This window comes from Heterodontus francisci, chromosome 32, assembly GCF_036365525.1.
Source record: "Heterodontus francisci isolate sHetFra1 chromosome 32, sHetFra1.hap1, whole genome shotgun sequence".
Taxonomy (NCBI): Eukaryota; Metazoa; Chordata; class Chondrichthyes; order Heterodontiformes; family Heterodontidae; genus Heterodontus; species Heterodontus francisci.
The window spans coordinates 26,258,616-26,277,903 of record NC_090402.1 but is presented as its reverse complement, the minus strand read 5'-3'; the positions used below and the strand labels follow the sequence as shown (position 1 = coordinate 26,277,903).

General features: G+C 42.5%; 1 protein-coding gene across 6 annotated transcripts in view; it reads right to left on the bottom strand.

Moving 5' to 3' along the window:
- The window catches only part of LOC137347710 (DENN domain-containing protein 1A-like), a 623,024-nt gene that overhangs the window by 378,852 nt on the left and 224,884 nt on the right, over positions 1–19,288 (bottom strand). For all 6 annotated transcript variants that reach the window (XM_068012518.1, XM_068012520.1, XM_068012521.1 and 3 more), the window contains exon 5: positions 8,270–8,389. In XM_068012518.1, coding sequence (XP_067868619.1) covers positions 8,270–8,389 — 120 coding nt within the window. The remainder of the gene's footprint in view (positions 1–8,269; positions 8,390–19,288) is intronic.

Genomic DNA, 19,288 nt, shown 5'->3' with positions numbered 1-19,288 from the left:
AAATGAGACGAAACATGAACTTGACCATAAAAACATAACATTTTCTAGGGCATGCTTTATCTAAACTCAAGACAGTTCAACTTCATTTCAGTACATTTCAGGGAAACAACTTTTTTTTTTAAACAATGTCTTATAAAAAGGTGTTGCACTTAATGGCAAATGAGTTTCTGGTCTGTGGCATTGCTAATGAGTAACCTGGGATGTGGAGCAACGTTGTGACATTTAGCTGTTATGAGGGAAGTCTGTTTAACCTCATTTGCCCTTTCAGGCCATTTCTCAGGTATTCCCTGTGGGTGCTGGTTTAAATAGGATGAGCCTGATGAAGTCTATGTAGATGGGCAGTTCCTTATAAATCCTAGGCTCATATTCTTGAGCTGATGGATTATAAGGCCTGTGTTCTCAGCACCTTGCTGTATGGCTGTGAAACTCAGGCGACCTACAGCTACCAGGAAAAGAATCTCAATAATTTCCAGCTTCGCTGTCTGCAGCACATTATGGGTATACCTGGGCAGGACAAAATCACGAATGCAGCAGTCCTGTCTAAGGCAGAGCTCCCAAATGTGTTGGCACTAATCAGAGGTGGATCAGACACACCTGCAGGATGGAAGGAAGTCACATACCAAAGGACCTTCTGTACGGTGAGGCAGCCAGGACCAGACAACCATTGGGGTGCCCAAAGCCCCTCTTCAAGGATGCTTGCAAGCATGACACGAAGCCCCTAAATGTCGACTATTGCAACTGGGAGTCACGAGCTGGCGAAAGAGGGAAATAGCGACACATCCTGTGGACTGGTGTGCACTACCACGAAGACCAATTGCTACAGCAGCTTGGCAACAGAAGCCAAAGTCAAAAACGACAACTCACAGTGTCACTTGGCAGCTTCACGTGTGGCACTTGTGGCAGTACCTGCTTCTCAAGGATTGGCTTTCAGAGCCATCAGCAAAGGTGCACCAAGAGAAGACACCCCACCTAAACAGATTGTTTGTTGCGTGTCCATAATCTTTCATTGATGGAAGGATGCCAACCAACCATATTCATGAGTGAACAGCCAGGTTATCAAATTCAGAAAAAAACAACTTTTTTTTTTGAATACATTCTTGACACTTCACAGGTGATAAATATGCAACTCAAGACACTTTTATATACCCAGGGTGGGAAGGAAATGGAGGGAGGTGGGAGAAACAGAGGGTAGTGGGAGGGAATGGATTGCAAAACAGGGGAGAAGGGGAGGGACAGAGAATAGGAAACAGTGAGACCTTGGAAATAAAGCACAACATTAAGGGTGTAAGAAGCAGACCACAGCACAGGAAAACCATGGAGTAGAGCACAAGAGGTGCAGTCAGAAAACATAGTATGTAGAGGGGCTTGGAACAAAGAATAGTAAGGGGTGGGTGACGGGGAGCAGATCATTGGGGGAAATCACTGATGGGTCTATCAGCTTCAAGGGAGGCAATGCAGCACAGTAGAGCAAGTGAACAGGGGCAGGAGTAGAATATAGCAGGTAATAGGAATAAGATATGTAGGGCAATAACTTAAGTGCTGGGAACAAAGCACAGCAAGGGCAGGGGAATAGAGCACAGTAGAAAAAGGTGCTCAAAAAGTATAAACACGCATATACAAACACACAACATAAACAAGACAATCTTACTTTTTCACACCAATTCAAATGAAGACAAGATGAAAACTTATGCAGCAGATTTATTTAATTATCATTTAAAAGTGTTTCTGAAAAGGGTTTCCCATTACACTCCCCAATTCCAATTAAGTATTTAAACCATAAGATCACAGGTGTCAAACAGCTAAATAGTACATGTGACTGGTGCAGAGTGCTAGTACATAGGCTCGCAGCCATGATTCTCATAAACTGAATTCTTGAGCTCAACTGGACTGCCTGGGGCAAATAACGAGGACACTGATAGGGAAGTGAAATAATCGCAGGCCAAGTCAATCTCTTGGTTGGAATAGTACTTGGTGTGGGAGGAAACAACCAAAAGATACAAAAGCCAACAAAACATTTAAAACTGGAGTCACCAATATATGAAATAACAGAGAATGCAGTTTGTCATTACCACATAAGATGGATACCACCTTTTAGCATTGTTGTTAAAGAGCCAAACTTCTGAAGCAACCCACTGAGAGGTACATAGTTTTCAAGATTTGTAATAATCCAATTAAAATGCCAAGTGTGGAATAACAACATAAAATAAGCTCCCAGCATCAATAATAACAGCACGGCACAGCTGATGGATAAGCAGGAAAATTCTCCTTTGTAAAAGTACATAGGCTAGCAGACTAGCATGGAATGTAATGATTAAAAGGCTGAGTCACCACAGCATTCCTTCATCAAAAGTAGCAGAAATTAGTAAACAGGCACTTAAAAGAATTAATAAAATGTATGTTGTATAAATAGCAGTTTAGGGGTTCTGCTGCTTTTGCATCTCAGACATTGGAACTTGATGACAATACCATGGCACATGACTATCCAATTATTATTTACAGGCACTTTCAAAAGAAAACATTTTCAACGCTCTAGAAATATTATTTGAATTTAGGTTGTTTATATGTAACATGCGCATGGCAGTAATAAGGAAAACACATTATTAAATTTCAAGCTTGTATTCCAAATGTATAAACACAATCGTACACTGGACTCTGGTCAAATTGCAAATTAGAATTGTACGATAGGAGTAATAATACAACTTTATTTTGTGCGGCAGTGAATGGCCTAACACAATAGGATTTACATTGGCCTTATATATAAATAGATCCTCCCACGCTCCTCTGCATCAGTCTGTAGAATAAAGCCTCAAATCACAAGCACAGCATCAATACTCATCAAATCTCCCGATTCAATCGCACAGTGCTTAGCACCGCAGACTCACAGCTCCAGCGACTTGGGTTCGATTCTGGGTCCTGCCTGTGCAGAGTTTGCAAGTTCTCCCTGTGACCGCGTGGGTTTTCGCCGGGTGCTCCGGTTTCCTCCCACGGCCAAAGACTTACAGGTTGATAGGTAAATTGGCCATTATAAATTGCCCCTAGTATAGGTAGGTGGGAGGGGAATTGAGAGAAGGTGGGGATGTGGTAGGAATATGGGATTAATATAGGCTTAGTATAAATGGGTGGTTGATAGACAGCACAGACTCGGTGGGCCGAAGGGCCTCTTTCAGTGCTGTATCTCTAAATAAATAAATGCATAGCTTCCATCACTGTTCATACCAAACAATGAAGAAAAGAAATCTCTCTCATCATAGAAAACACATATTGAGATAATGCTTTCAATAAAACCTTACATGATCATTGCTCTCAAATATATCATCGTATGCCTTCAGTGTGGTACTAATTTGTATCTTATTTATTTACCAGCCTACCATTTTCAAATTTTTTAAAATTTGGCAAAATCTACTGAAAATTCCTTGGAATTGTAAATTATTGTGTATATTCTAGCTGATCTCTCGTGGTGTTGATCATGTGTAGTTCAAGGCTCAGAGTGCACTTGTGATCCTTAGTGTGGTCCCTGCCCATGTTGCAGAGAGGAGCACAGTAAAAAGTTCTAACTGCATTAAGGGGTACCAAGCAGAGAACATAACTTTCAAATTAAATCCCGTGGACTTCGAGCACAGTAGCAACTTACCTGATCAGCTGCATCAGAGAAATAACAAACTGTGGTGGCAACTGTTCTGAGAGAATTATTTCTGGACCATGGTGGACAGTGGTGTTCCCCAAGAGTGAGTACTAGGACCACTACTTTTTTGATATATAATAGAGTAACAATTCAAAATTTGCCAATGATAACAAACTTGGAGTTGTGGCAAACAAATAGTAAGGACGATACAAATCAACTGCAACAGGACATAGATTCTTTTGGGCCTCCTTATCTCGAGAGACAATGGATACGCGCCTGGAGGTGGTCAGTGGTTTGTGAAGCAGCGCCTGGAGTGGCTATAAAGGCCAATTCTGGAGTGACAGGCTCTTCCACAGGTGCTGCAGAGAAATTTGTTTGTCGGGGCTGTTGCACAGTTGGCTCTCCCCTTGCGCCTCTGTCTTTTTTCCTGCCAACTACTAAGTCTCTTCGACTCGCCACAATTTAGCCCTGTCTTTATGGCTGCCTGCCAGCTCTGGCGAACGCTGGCAACTGACTCCCACGACTTGTGATCAATGTCACACGATTTCATGTCGCGTTTGCAGACGTCTTTATAGCGGAGACACGGACGGCCGGTGGGTCTGATACCAGTGGCGAGCTCGCTGTACAATGTGTCTTTGGGGATCCTGCCATCTTCCATGCGGCTCACATGGCCAAGCCATCTCAAGCGCCGCTGACTCAGTAGTGTGTCTGCATTCCTGTTACTCCTTCCAAAGTGAATCGCCTCACACTTTTCCGCATTAAACTCCATTTGCCATCTCTCAGCCCAGCTCTGCAGCCTATCTATGTCCCTCTGTACCCTACAACATCCTTCGGCACTATCCACAACTCCACCGACCTTCGTGTCATCCGCAAATTTACTAACCCACCCTTCTACACCCTCTTCCAGGTCATTTATAAAAATGACAACAGCAGTGGTCCCAAAACGTATCCTTGCGGTCTTCTTTTAGGCCTCCTTATCTCGAGAGATAATGGATACGCGCCTGGAGGTGGTCAGTGGTTTGTGAAGCATAGATAGGCTAACATAATGGGCAGACAAGTGGCAAATGAAATTTGACACACAGAAGTGAGGTGATGCATTTTGGTAGAAGGGATGGGAGAGACCATACAGACTTAATGGCACAGTTCTATAGAGTGTGCAGGGACAGAGGGACCTGGGGGTGCAGGTGCATCGATCCTTGAAGGTGGCAGGACATATTGAGAGAGTAGTCAGCAAAGCATATGGGATCTTGGTCTTCCTAAATAGAAGTATCGAGTACAAAAGCAGGGAAGTTATGCTGAAACTGTATAAAGCTCTAATTAGGCCACAACTAGAGTACTGCGTCCAGTTCTGGTCACTATACTTTAGCCAGGATTTGAAGGTCCTTGAGAGGGTGCAGAGGAGATTTACCAGAATGATTCCAGGGATGAGGGATTTTAACTACAAGGTTAGGTTGGAAACGCTGGGGTTGTTCTCCTTAGAGCAAAGGAGATGACAGGGAGATTTGATAGAGGTGTACTAGATTATGACAAGCTTGCAAAAGGCAGACAAAAAAAACTGTTCCCTTTAGTTGATGGTATAAGGACGAGGGGAGACAGATTTCAAACTTTAGGCAAGAGATGCAGAGGGGGAAGTGAGGAAGAACATTTTTATATAGCAAGTGGTAATGACATTGCCTAACAAGGGTGGTGGAAGTGAAGACGATGAATGATTTCAAAAAGGAAATTGGATGATCACTTGAGGGAAATAAACTTGCAGGGCTATGGGGACAGAGCATGAGAGTGGGACTTACTGGATTGCTCTACAAAGATCCGACATAGACTGGATGGGCCGAATGGCCTCCTTCTGTGCCGCAATGATTCTATGACATGATTTTTTCCCCTGGATATGATTTCCAATTATAAGACTACATCCAGCAAACAGACTGGGGCAGACAGTTAAGCAGCAGCTTTTCATCATTAGGACCTAGATTTCAATCCAACCCATGCTAATGGGATGATAGTTCTCTCTGTTGGCTGATTGCATTGGTCATATGCGAAATGAGATTGGGCAATCTTAATGCATGATCGATCATGGAATTGGACCCACACCTCAAATTCATCAATATGTGGAAAATAGAAAAAATAAATCACATTCTTGCCAGACAAGCAGGTGTGACGAACAATATGATATGTATTTTGAAATGTAGTATTACGAACATGCGTGAGATAAATACAAAAGTTTTAATATTCCAAGTGTTATTTATACATTTATATATTTTAAGCGAGGCAGAAATCAAAATGGTGCCTGAAAGCAGTTTGAATAAAACAACTCAGCGATAGGAGATATGCATATTTATTTCATGGTAGCTGCAGTTACTAGGTAACAGTTCGAGCAACTTAAATGATTGGCTTTATGTAGTTCCTTGTTTTCCATTAATATCTTTTTAAGAAGTGACTATAATTGAGCAAAATGGCACAGTTAACAGATAGCAGTTACTTGAGTCGATCAGAAAAGCCTTACAAGTTATTCATGCTAGAAGCTCTCAAAGCATAATGAACACTTTACTATATAGTGACAAAAAGCTGATTTAGATGTGTTAGGTGAATGGGCTCATGTATGGCAGGTGTCATTTAGGTGTTATGCACTTGAAGTTAGGAGGAAGCATTACAAGTTAAATATTTAAAACAGACCTGGGCTAAGCAGCTCATACTCATTAAAAGTGTTGTGCACAGCATCACATGGCTATAAGGACAACAATTAGTATTTTAACTTATATTGCTAGAACCAATGAGTAGAAACCAAAGAGAACTATGCTTATGCAATATTGGACTCTTTTCTGTGTATTATGTCCAGTTTTGGTTCCTGTATATCATGAAGAATATTGAAACTCTGGAGAAGGTGCAGAGCATGGTGACCAAGATTGTAGAGAATCTCAAAGCTCTGAAGTTAAAAGGATAGGGCCAACAGAAGTTTTTTTCACTTTGGAAAAACACCAGTTTAGAGGAGGTGTGATTGAGATTTTTTAAATAATGAAGCAATTCAACACAGCTTGATTAGAAATGGACAGGGGGAGCGGGTCTGCTTAGAAGTCGTACTCATAAGTCGAGTTTACAGAATCATTGCAGCACAGGAGGCGGCCATTTGGCCCATTGTGTCTGCATCAGCTCTCCGAATGAGCAATTCACTTAGTGCCATTCTCCTGCCTATTCCCCGGAAACCTGCACATTCTTCCTTTTCAGATGGCTATCTAATTCCCTTTTGAATGCCTTGATTGAACCTGTCTCCACCACACTCTTTGGCAGTGCCTTCCAGATCCTAACCACTCGCTGCACGAAAACATTTTTCCTCATGTCACCATTGCTTCTTTTTGCTTCTTTTGCCAATTACCTTAAATCTGTGTCCTCTCGTTCTTGATCCTTTCACAAGTGGGAACAGTTTTTCCCTATCTACTCTGTCCAGACCCCTCATGATTTTGAATGAGTTGATTTTTTTTATTAAAAAATATACTCACAGTGGAGTTGATGGTGGCAGTTTTATTCTACTTTCATTTTGCTTACTTTTTGCTAGTACCAAATGTCATGTCAGATGATGGCTCAGCCTCCCTATGTAGTGACACTCAATAATCACTGAAGGAATGGTAATTGTGATATTATTATAAGTTCATTATGTGATAACCTAACTAACCAAAGACAGTATTACTATTAATTAGACATTACTCTGGATGTTCATTTACCTTTTCAGTCAGATTGCAAAAATACTTCACATTTTTGCAACTAATTTTGGCAATTACAATTTTTTTCCACAAAACACAAACAAATATATTTTTATAAAAGAATGCAATTTTTTAAGGTGCAATGTTGCAGTAGCTCTAACATTTAGGAAACTAATTTGAGCTACTGAATCTTAAACTTTCAGTATCCCTTTCTGATAATCAGTTTCATAAAACAAAATCAACCAGAAATAGTTGACACTTAGTTTTATTTGCAACCAGTATTGCAAATTCCAACAGTTTAATTCTTTCACCAGCAGATTGCTCCTGTAAATGTCTTCAATACTACACTAAGTTTTAGGTGTTATGAATAGAGCTTTAAAGCTTGCTCCTTATTTGTAGATCAAATTCAAAGCATTGTAACTTTGTTGAAATATTTACTTAATTACATCTGTTTCATGTCCATTTTATTCAAAGAATGCAATGCCGTAATAAAAGATAACACTGCAAGCCGGAATATAAGTCCATGCAATATAGAATGCATATTGCTCCAACCTAAATATAGATCAGAGGCTGTCAGCAGTTAAATCATCAAAATAGGACATAATTACACAAACCAGAATAGAAGACAGTGTTCGTTTAATTTTTCTGTTTTTACTGTCAGTAAATAGGTTCAGCAAAGTGTAGTGCAAAATTAAATAAAGCAAGAAGCCTGTATTATTTATTTTGAAACAAGCCATTGCCTAATACAAAAATATAAACTACGATACATGAAAGAGCCTCATAATCACAGAAGGTCCTTGTCCCTAAAACAATGCACTTAGGACTGACCCTTTAGTACAATGAACTGTTGGGAAAGGATATGAGAATCGTGGCTGCCAGCTAAAATGTGATGTGTGTCACAAACCAGAGGCTAATTGTTTAGTTCCATGATTGTATATACCCTTTGCTGTCTCACCTTAGGATACAGAAGCAAGTTTTGGCCCCAGAAGATAAGCGACAGAATCCAAACCTCTGCTTGCTGTCAATGTCAGTGAGGACAAATGTAAAGTTCTGGCCAACTTGGCTGACTGAAAGGCTGAAAAAGAGAACAAAGCAGAAGTGTATTTTCAACTGACCATAAAGATAAAGACGCCTAATCAAATCATGTCATTGAACCAGCATAGCTGAACTCCACTCAGACATTTTCCGGACATAAACTTTTAAAAGTAATGATATTGACAATTTCCAAAGCTTTCATTTGCCAACATAATTTTATTAATTATACAGTGAAGTTGGTGTATATACCAAAACTCCATTAAAAAAATATTCTTTTATCAACTTGTTTCAACAAAATTATGCCCTTGTAACCTGCACATCATTGGATCAGAATATTTAGGTTCGTTTGCATTAATTGCGCACTTTTAACACAAGGAGCCCACTGCAACATTGTACCTTTGATACTATGTACCCATTATTCTGCATTACCTTGGTTTCCTCACCCGTACAATCAACTCTCAACAAAAAGAAACCGAGCAACCTAGACCAAGTTATCACTATCCAAAATAACTAATAAATTCCAGATGTTTGTGGTTCCTCATTAATTATAGACTTATAATTCACATATGCCATATTTGTCAATATTCTGGCCAAAGGTTGATCCTATGTGTAGCTGTGGCTCAGCTGGTAGCACTCTCGCCTGAGTCAGAAGGTTCTAGGTTCAGGTCCCACTCCAGGAATTGAGCACAAAATCAAGGCTGGTACTCCAGCACAGTACTGAGGGAATGCTGCACTGTCATAGGTGCTGTCTTTCGGATGAGACATTAAACTGGAGCCCCATCTGCCCTCTCAGGTGGGTGTAGCAGATGCCTTGGCACTATTTCAAAGAAGATCAGGGGAGTTATCCCCACTGTCCTGGCCAATATCCGTCATTCACCATCACAAAATCCGATTATTTAGTCATTATCACATTGTTGTTTGAGAGAGCTTGCTGCGTGCAAACTGGCTGCCACGTTTTCTACATTACAACAGTGACTACTTCAAAAATATTTAATTGGCTAGAAAGCACTTTATAAATGCAAGTCAGTCTTCCTTTAATAGCAGTTCATAGTGAGGTCACCTATGCCTCATCCTCTTTCCAAACTTTTTTTTATATATTAAAACCAACTTCCTTTGCTTTTATTCTTCTACTTTATTTCTCTTTGTTTGCATTTCTCCATTGCACTTTCTGGTTAATTATATCTTTAACCATCCATTGCTGCTTTTTCTTCTTTATTGGTTCTGCTTTATGCCTGTAGTTTATCTCTGCTCTTAACATTCTCTAACTTTATCTTTAATTGCAGCTCTCTGTGTTTCTCCATCTTTAAGCTCTACATCCTTGTTGCATCCAATCTCTGACCCACAGCTTCCAAAATTATGCACCTTGGGTCAATCTTCAACACAGATGCCACATACGGGGTCCTGCACTGTGGCTCAGAAGGGAAGGAGGGAGAATGGGAGAGCACTAGTCATCGGGGACTCGATGGTGAGGAGTACCGACAGGCGGTTCTGTGGGCGCAAGCGAGACGCACGGATGGTTTGTTGCCTACCTGGTGCCAGGGTCCGTGATGTTTGTGATCGCGTCTTCAGGATCCTTAAAGGGGAGGGGGAGCAGCCAGAGGTCGTGGTGCACATTGGCACCAACGACGTAGGAAGGAAGGGTGGCACAGATGTTAGAAGTGAGTTTAGGGAGTTAGGCTGGAAGCTGAAAGCTCGGACGGACAGAGTTGTTATCTCTGGTTTGTTGCCGGCGCCACGTGATAGTGAGGCTAGGAATAGGGAGAGAGCACAGCTGAACACGTGGCTGCAGGAATGGTGTAGGAGAGAGGGCTTCCAGTTCTTGGATAATTGGACTGCATTCTGGGGAAGATGGGACCTGTTCAAACAGGACGGGCTGCATCTGAACCAGAGGGGCACCAATATCCTGGGAGGGAGGTTTGCTAGTACTGTTCGGGAGGGTTTAAACTAGTTTGGGAGGGGGATGGGAACCGGACTTGTAGTCCAGGGACCAGTGGGTCCACTCAGAAAGACAAAGAGTGTAGTGAGGTATTGGGGAAGGTAGCACTGTCGCAGAGGACAGATGGGCACGGAGAAGGGTTAAAGTGCGTATACTTCAACGCAAGAAGCATCAGGAATAAGGTGAGTGAATTGAAGGCGTGGATGGGCACTTGGGACTACGATGTTGTGGCCATCACTGAAACGTGGATAGGTGAGGGGGAGGAATGGTTCTTGGAGGTACCTGGTTATAGATGTTTTCATAAGATTAGGAATGGTGGTAAAAGAGGTGGGGGGGTGGCATTGTTAGTTAGAAATAGTGTAACAACTGCTGAAAGAATTTTCGAGGAGGATCTGCCGACTGAGGCACTGTGGGTTGAGGTCAGGAACAGGAAAGGAGCAGTCACCTTGATGGGAGTTTTCTATCGGCCCCCCAATAGCAGCAGGGAGGTGGAAGAGCAGATTGGGAAACAGATTTTGGAAAGGAGCAGAAGTCACAGGGTAGTAATTATGGGGGATTTCAACTTCCCAAATATTGATTGGCAACTCTTTAGATCGAATAGTTTGGATGGGGTAGTGTTTGTGCAGTATGTCCAGGAAGCTTTTCTGACTCAGTATGTAGACTGCCCGACCAGAGGGGAGGCAATATTGGATTTGGTACTAGGTAATGAACCAGGGCAAGTGATAGAGCTGTTGGTGGGCGAGCACTTTGGAGATAGTGATCACAATTCTGTAGCATTCACTGTGGTAATGGAGAGGGATAGGTATGTGCAACAGGGCAAGGTTTACAATTGGGGGAAGGGTAGATATGATGCTGTCAGGCAGGAACTGAGGAGCATAAGTTGGGAGCATATGCTGGCAGGGAAGGGCACGGTCGAAATGTGGAACTTTTTCAAGGAGCAGATAGTAGGGGCCACTGATAAGCATGTCCCTGTCAGACAGGGAAGGGATGGTCATGTGAGGGAACCGTGGTTGACAAGAGAGGTTGAGAGTCTTGTTAGGAAGAAGAAGGATGCGTATATAAGGTTGAGGAAAAAGGGCACAGGCATAGCTCTGGAGGGATACAAGATGGCCAGGAAGGATCTGAAGAAAGGGATTAGGAGAGCTAAGAGAGGGCATGAAAAATGCTTGGCGGGTAGGATAAAAGAAAACCCCAAGGCCTTTTACGCGTATGTCAGAAATATGAGGATGACTAGGGGGACCGTAGGTCCGGTCAAGGACAATAGCGGGAGACTGTGTGTTGAGCCGGAAGAGATAAGTGAGGTTTTGAATGAGTACTTCTCTTCGGTATTTACGAATGAGAAGGGGTGTATTACTGAAGAGGACGGTGTGAAACAGACTGGTAAGCTCGAGGAAGTGCTCGTTAGGAGGGAAGATGTGTTGGGGTTTTTGAATAACTTGAAGATAGACAAGTCTCCCGGGCCTGACGGGGTATATCCAAGGATGTTATGGGAAGCAAGGGATGAAATTGCAGAGCCGCTGGCAATGATCTTTTCATCTTCTCTGTTGACGGGGGTGGTACCAGGTGATTGGAGGGTGGCAAATGTTGTGCCCCTGTTCAAGAAAGGGAATAGGAACAACCCTGGGAATTACAGGCCAGTTAGTCTTACTTCGGTGGTAGGCAAGTTGATGGAAAAGGTGCTGAGGGATAGGATTTCTGAGCATCTGGGAAGACACTGCTTGATTCGGGACAGTCAGCACGGTTTTGTGAGGGGTAGGTCTTGCCTCACAAGCCTGATTGAATTCTTTGAGCAGGTGACCAAGCAAGTGGATGAGGGTAAACCAGTGGATGTGGTGTACATGGATTTTAGTAAGGCATTTGATAAGGTCCCCCATGGTAGACTTATGGAGAAAGTCAGGAGGCATGGGATAGTGGGGAATGTGGCCAGTTGGATTAAGAATTGGCTAACTGATAGAAGGCAGAGAGTGGTCTTAGATGGTAAATACTCAGCCTGGAGCCCAGTTACCAGTGGCGTGCCACAGGGATCAGTTCTGGGTCCTCTCCTGTTTGTGATTTTTATTAACGACTTGGATGAGGAAGTCGAAGGGTGGGTCAGTAAATTTGCAGATGATACAAAGGTTGGTGGAGTTGTGGATACCGAGGAGGGCTATTGTCGTCTGCAAAGGGACTTGGATAGGTTGCAGTGCTGGGCTGAAAAGTGGCAGATGGAGTTTAACCCTGAAAAGTGTGAGGTCGTCCATTTTGGAAGGACAAACACGAATGCAAAATACTGGGTTAACGGTAGGGTTCTTGGGCATGTGGAGGAGCAGAGAGACCTTGGGGTCTATGTGCATAGATCGTTGAAAGTTGCAACTCAAGTGGATAGGGCTGTGAAGAAGGCATATGGGGTGTTAGCGTTCATTAGCAGAGGGATTGAATTTAAGAGCCGTGAGGTGATGATGCAGCTGTACAGGACCTTGGTAAGGCCTCATTTGGAGTACTGTGTGCAGTTCTGGTCGCCTCATTTTAGGAAGGATGTGGAAGCCTTGGAGAGGGTGCAGAGGAGATTTACCAGGATGTTGCCTGGAATGGAGAATAAGTCTTACGAGGAAAGGCTGAACATTCTAGGCCTCTTCTCATTAGAACGGAGAAGGATGAGGGGTGACATGATAGAGGTTTATAAGATGATCAGGGGAATAGATAGGGTAGACAGTCAGAAACTTTTTCCCCGGGTGGAGCAAAGCGTTACAAGGGGTCATAAATTTAAGGTGAAGGGTGGGAGATATAAGGGGGATGTCAGGGGAAGGTTCTTTACCCAGAGAGTGGTCGGGGCATGGAATGCCTTGCCTGGGGAAGTTGTTGAGTCAGAAACTTTAGGGACTTTCAAACGGCTTTTAGATAGGTATATGGATAAAGGAGAATGATGGGGTATAGATTAAATTGTCCTTGACAGAGGACAAAGGATCGGCACAACATCGTGGGCCGAAGGGCCTGTTCTGTGCTGTATTTTTCTATGTTCTATGTTCTATACATACTGCTGCCAAATGGTGCCACAAAAATGCTGCAGACACATAAAGATTAGACTTCAGCTATATTGGAAATGACAGAAAACTGCCAAAGTTGAAACATACATTTTTGCCTCTCGTTGCTTAATGCCAAGATTATTTCAAACAATTACAACATAAAAATGTACGATCAACACAGACAGTTGTTGCAGGCCTAAAACAATTGTGAGATAGTCAGATATCTATAGTTCGTATCTAACCACAGAAGTATCTTAAATTCACTTTCTGATGCCAGTTATATGGGCCACAACCTAATTCTAATCTATTTTCCAAATTTTTCAAACAACTTATCCCACCAAAGCAGATTCTCAGATAATCAAAATGGCAGAGTAATTGGAATCAAATGTTCAAATTGTATTTAAAGCACTGACAGAAAAACACTAGGCTGTGCCTTACTCTACATTAAAGGGCCTTAATTTTCTTTATTATGCATTCATGGGATCTGGGTACCATGGGCAAGGGCAATATTTATTGCCCATCCCTAATTGCTCTTGAAAAGGTGGTGGTGAACCTCAGGACTGTTAGGAAGGAAGTTCCAAGATTTCGACCTAGCGCTGATGAAAGAACATCAATATATTTCCAAATCAGGACTGTGTGTGACTTGGAGAAGAACTTTTAGTTGGTGGTGTTTCGATGCGCCTGCTGCCCTTGTCCTTCTATGTGGTAGAGATCATGGGTTTGGGAGGTGCTGTCGAAGAAGCCTTGGCAAATTGAATTAAGTTACCAATTACAACACAAGAATATGTGAGAACACATAGTGGAGTTGTTGCAGACTTAATAAATTACAACTAAAGTATACATTGAAAAATATTCAAATAAATATCCAAAATGCTGAGAAAAGAAATACATTTTGAACAGTTTCTTCCAGATTAGTCAACATAAGGTAGGCCACTCTACAGAGTTGGCGGCACAGTGGCGCAGTAGTTAGCACCACAACCTCACAGCTCCAGGGACCTGGTTTCGAATCTGGGTACTGCCTGTGCGGAGTTTGCAAGTTCTCCCTGTGATCGCGTGGGTTTTCGTCGGGTGCTCCGGTTTCCTCCCACAGCCAAAGACTTGCAGGTGATAGGTAAATTGGCCATTGTAAATTGTCCCTAGTGTAGGTAGGTGGTAGGGAATATGGGATTACTGTAGGGTTAGTATAAATGGGTGGTTGTTGGTCGGCACAGACTAGGTGGGCTGAAGGGCCTGTTTCAGTGCTGTATCTCTAAATAAAAATAAATACATAAAACCAGATGTTTTCACTGTCACAACACAATGACAGTTTGCATTAGATTTTGCCAATTTACCCCAGTAAAATCTAGTTAGAGAACATGAAACTAAGGGCACTTTGAACAAAGAGTGAAATAAGCAAACTAGATAGAAAATTGGTTACAATAGCGAACAAAAGTGATATTATACTGGAAATGTGAATATTCATATCGTAGGGATGAATCCAACAGCAAAAGCGCACCTTTGTTATATCACCCCTGTATTCGTTGACCTACACGGTTTCTCAGTCCCCCAATGTCTCCAATGAAAAATTATCATCCTTGTGTTTAAAGCTCTTCAGGGCATCATCCCTCTCTATGTTCATAAGCTCCTCCAATTCTAGAGAGAGACTTTTCTCCCCTCCATCCCACAAATTTACATTCCTCAGACTCTTGCCTTTTTGTGCACCCCTTCCCTTTACCCAACCATTCAGTTGTCTCTCCAGCTACATTTCCCTTTCAAGATCAGCCTTAAAACCCACCTCTGAACAAGCTTTTGTGAGTCCCTACTAATATCATCTCCTTTGGCCCTCCAACCATTTTTGTCTTTACATGTCCATGATGCACATTGGCACGAGTTTTTTTCTGCATGAAAGATTCTATATCAATGTAAGTTGTTATAGTGTTTTGGTGACAGGTTGGGGTGGGGAGTTTGGAATGTTAAGAAAAGGGAAAGAGGCAATTATTATTTTAAAAAAATACAATCTGTTCCAGTACTTAAATCGCTCATACAAAATAGAAAGCTCTATTTTGCAAGAACTTCAAAGTCTGATTTCTTTTTGCTGAAGAACAAATTCAAATCATGACCAATACCAAAGATTTAATAAATCAATGGCAAATCATCTAATGGAAATACTCAAAGAATTTGTGGAGCTGTACTTTCATCACTCCTGTGTTAATAGGAGTGGCAGTGCCAACATCTAGCCCCAGAAAAGCAATGTCAGAATGTAATATTGGTCGAAGTTTGCATTACCTGTGGGACAGTTACCTGTTGGAAAGGAATCATGGGAAACTCAGTCAGAGATTCATTTTAAGCCATCAATTGGATTTAACACCATAGATTAAAATTGTACATGAAAAAATGTAGCCCTTTATCTTGTATTGAGACCACTGGTACAGGCTGGTCCTTTCCAGATAGTTTTCAAGAGAGATGTATTTTAATAGTAATTTCACAGTCTCTCAGAACTGAAGAAAAACAAATACCATATGCAAACCCACCAAAGACAGAGATTACTTCATGTAGGGCGAATATTAAAATGCCAAAAACAATAGTAACCAGGCTGATCATTTTAGTACCCTGATGTTATTGGACCATATTTTGCAGTAGAAATAATGGTGAGGCTAAGAGCAGGAACAGGAAGTTGCTGTCCAAGTTGCTCTGGTCCTCTGCAAGCTGCACAATAACAGTATCTCACTGACAGACTTGCCATTCAAATACATAGAACGGTTTGAAGTTGCTGTATTTAGCTGACAGATGCCTACCAAACACAGCAGAAAAATTAGAGCTTACCCCATTCAAGTGAAAGTGAATTTTTAATGATGCACTGCTTAATTACTGCCAAGCAACCTCTGGTACTGAAAAGTAAATTTTGCAGGTCTGGGGTCTCATTCCGTCAGATTTAAATTATTGTTGGAGATCTTTAAAAAATTAAGAATTTTTGTTTTTACTTTTTCTTTCTGCTTTTTTATGAAATGAAATGAAGTTTACCCGTCTTAATCCCATCTTTCTTTCCTTCACATTATTTTGCTTTCTTCACATGATTTAACATTGAACTAAATATTCTAACTTGCACTTCCTGTCTCTAAGGATTCTTCAATCTGATTCAATGCACTGTTGCTTGCTCTGTTCACACAGGCCCCAGATTCCCTGGAGAAGGTGTCCTATTGTTTGGGCTCTCGAATAAACACAGGTTCCAGTGCAAAAGCCCACAGAAAGTTTGTGGGCAAGTGTAAGTTTTCATTCGCTGTTGACAGCAAATTCTGGCCAATGTGTTGGAATTTAATGTTGTGTTGCACTTGCCACTAGGTTAATGGCACTATTTGTGCTGTAGTGTAAGACAGACCACCTAGCAAATACTGGCCACACAAAGTGCAAATTGGGGGAAGCTGACAGAGCTCTTCTAAATCTGTAGTAGATATAATGATAGTGCAAAAGGCCATGTTTTTAAAGTAAATAAAAGACGGTGAATGATGCCAGCTGCAGAAAAGTAAAGTCCACGAAAAACTACTAACTTATAACAACACTTTGAAACATTTAGCTGACACCAACAGCATTTCCAGTATCTTTGATGCTTGGATAATGAAAACTTCATTACACCACCACAATCAAAAGTGCAATGTAGAAACAACAGTAATTAGGATACTGGAGTTCTCAGTCTCAACTGACCTTCATGTTTAGGGTTTCACCTAAAACAACTTGGGAAGGGAAGGATTCTTTCTTCAACTATGCAAATACATCTCCTGGAAAAACAGCCAGTGAGAGCACTGCGAACAGACTAGAGTATCCACCCTCAGGATAGTGTAGATGTAATGGGAAGGAATACTGTACTTTAGGCAGTTTTAAAAATTATTAGAATCATTTTTCTGCTTGTTTGTGACTTATAAATGATCTACTGTTTTCTCAACATGTGCTGGGAGTACACTGCTATTGTTTGACAATACCTGGCAGTTTGGCTGTGGGTTTATTTAGAGATACAGCACTGAAACAGGCCCTTCGGCCCACCGAGTCTGTGCCGACCATCAACCACCCACTTGTACTAATCCTACATTAATCCTACCACATCCCCTACCACCTGCCTACACTAGCAGCAATTTACAATGGCCAATTTACCTATCAACCTGCAAGTCTTTGGCTGTGGGAGGAAACCGGAGAACCCGGCGGAAACCCACGCGGTCACAGGGAGAACTTGCAAACTCCGCACAGGCAGGACCCAGAATCGAACCCAGGTCGCTGGAGCTGTGAGGCTGTGGTGCTAACCACTGCGCCACTGTGCCACCCTAAGACAGTTTGCGCACTGTCCTTTTACCACAGGTTCCTCAGTTTGAATCCACTCCACACTAATTGGAAAAGCAATCCTCCTTTTGGTTAAAGGTTCCATATGAAATGAAGTTTGGCCATCTGAACTAAGTTCTAAGCAGGCTTAAGTTCACTAAATAAAGTTGGAACTTTCAATGTAAAATGACAATGGGCCAGAATTTTAAATGGCCTCAGAGACAGGAACAGAGGCAGATGGGCCCGTAATTTCCCACCACCGGCCAGCGTGCCAGCATGTTCCCACCTCTGGGCCATTAGGGAACATGCTGATTCAAGGGGGGTGGGTGGGAAACGGCCACCCGCCCACAAGCAGTGGGTAGAAAATTTGGATCATTAAAGGCCTATTAGGACCACTCTGCCGATTCCAACTGGAATTTTACAGTCGACATGTGGGCCTCCCCGCTCAGGCTGAAGCACAACCCAGGGATGGAGTTAGCTTCCCAGTGGCAGACTGGGGGATACAGCGCTCCTTCAATCATTTTTGATTGCCCTCTCCCCATCCCATGACCACAAATGCGTGATAATCACAGCTGCAGCCACAGGTCACCCTATAAGGAGGCTCTCCTTCCACAGGACTGGTCTGGCAGCTGTGCCCAGTTTTAATCTAACCTTTTCCAAAGATCTTCAGAGGACACCTTCATCTTGAGGGCGTCTCCATCTCTCCTACATAGAATGGCAGTTCCCATTTCTGACGGTGGAGTTGCCAATCTCTCGGGACTGGCGGGCCTCCTATTGGACCTCCAGGCTTGAGAACCCACAGGCTGTCTTTAGTTGGATAGTGGGCACTAATTGGCAGTTCGTTAAAAAAAAGGTGCCAGGCTTCAGGTGCCACTGCAATGCGGGATTGGGACCTGGAAATGTGCCAGATTTTGGGGTCCCAACCCCAGAACTAAAATCCAGCCCAATCTCTTTTAAGAGAGGCCACAAGAAGATGGAAAGGGAATGTTTCAATGGTGTAGTAACAGATCATCCAAAGGATTGGTTCAAATGCATTCTTTGAGTAGAAAGGGAGCTTGCACCAACTTTGGGGAAAAGATAGCTAATTTAATATTTTTCGAAGTCATCTGAAATATAGTAGAGAAGTCCATGAGGGGCAAGTCACTATTTTGTAGATGACACGAAAATTGGTGGTGTTGTAAATAGTGAGGAGGAAAGCCTTAGATTACAGGACGATATAGATGGGCTGGTAAGATGGGCAGAGCAGTGGAAAATGGAATTTAATCCTGAGAAGTGAGGTGATGCATTTTGGGAGGACTAACAAGACAGGGGAATATACGATGGATGGTAGGACCCTAGGAAGTACAGAGGGTCAGAGGGACCTTGGTGTACTTGTCCATAGATCACTGAAGGCAGCAGCATAGGTAAATAAGGTGGTTAGGAAGGCATATGGGATACTTGCCTTTATTAGCCGAGGCATAGAATATAAGAGCAGGGAAGTTCTGATGGAGCTGTATAAAATGCTAGTTATGCCACAGCTGGAGTACTGTGCACAGTTCTGGTCACCACACTATAGGATGGATGTGATTGCCCTGGAGAGGGTGCAGAGGAGATTCACCAGGATGTTGCCTGGGCTGGAGCATTTCAGCTATGAAGAGAGACTGGATAGGTTAGGGTTGTTTTCCTTAGAGCAAAGGCGGCTGAGGGGGGACCTGATTGAGGTATACAAAATTATGAG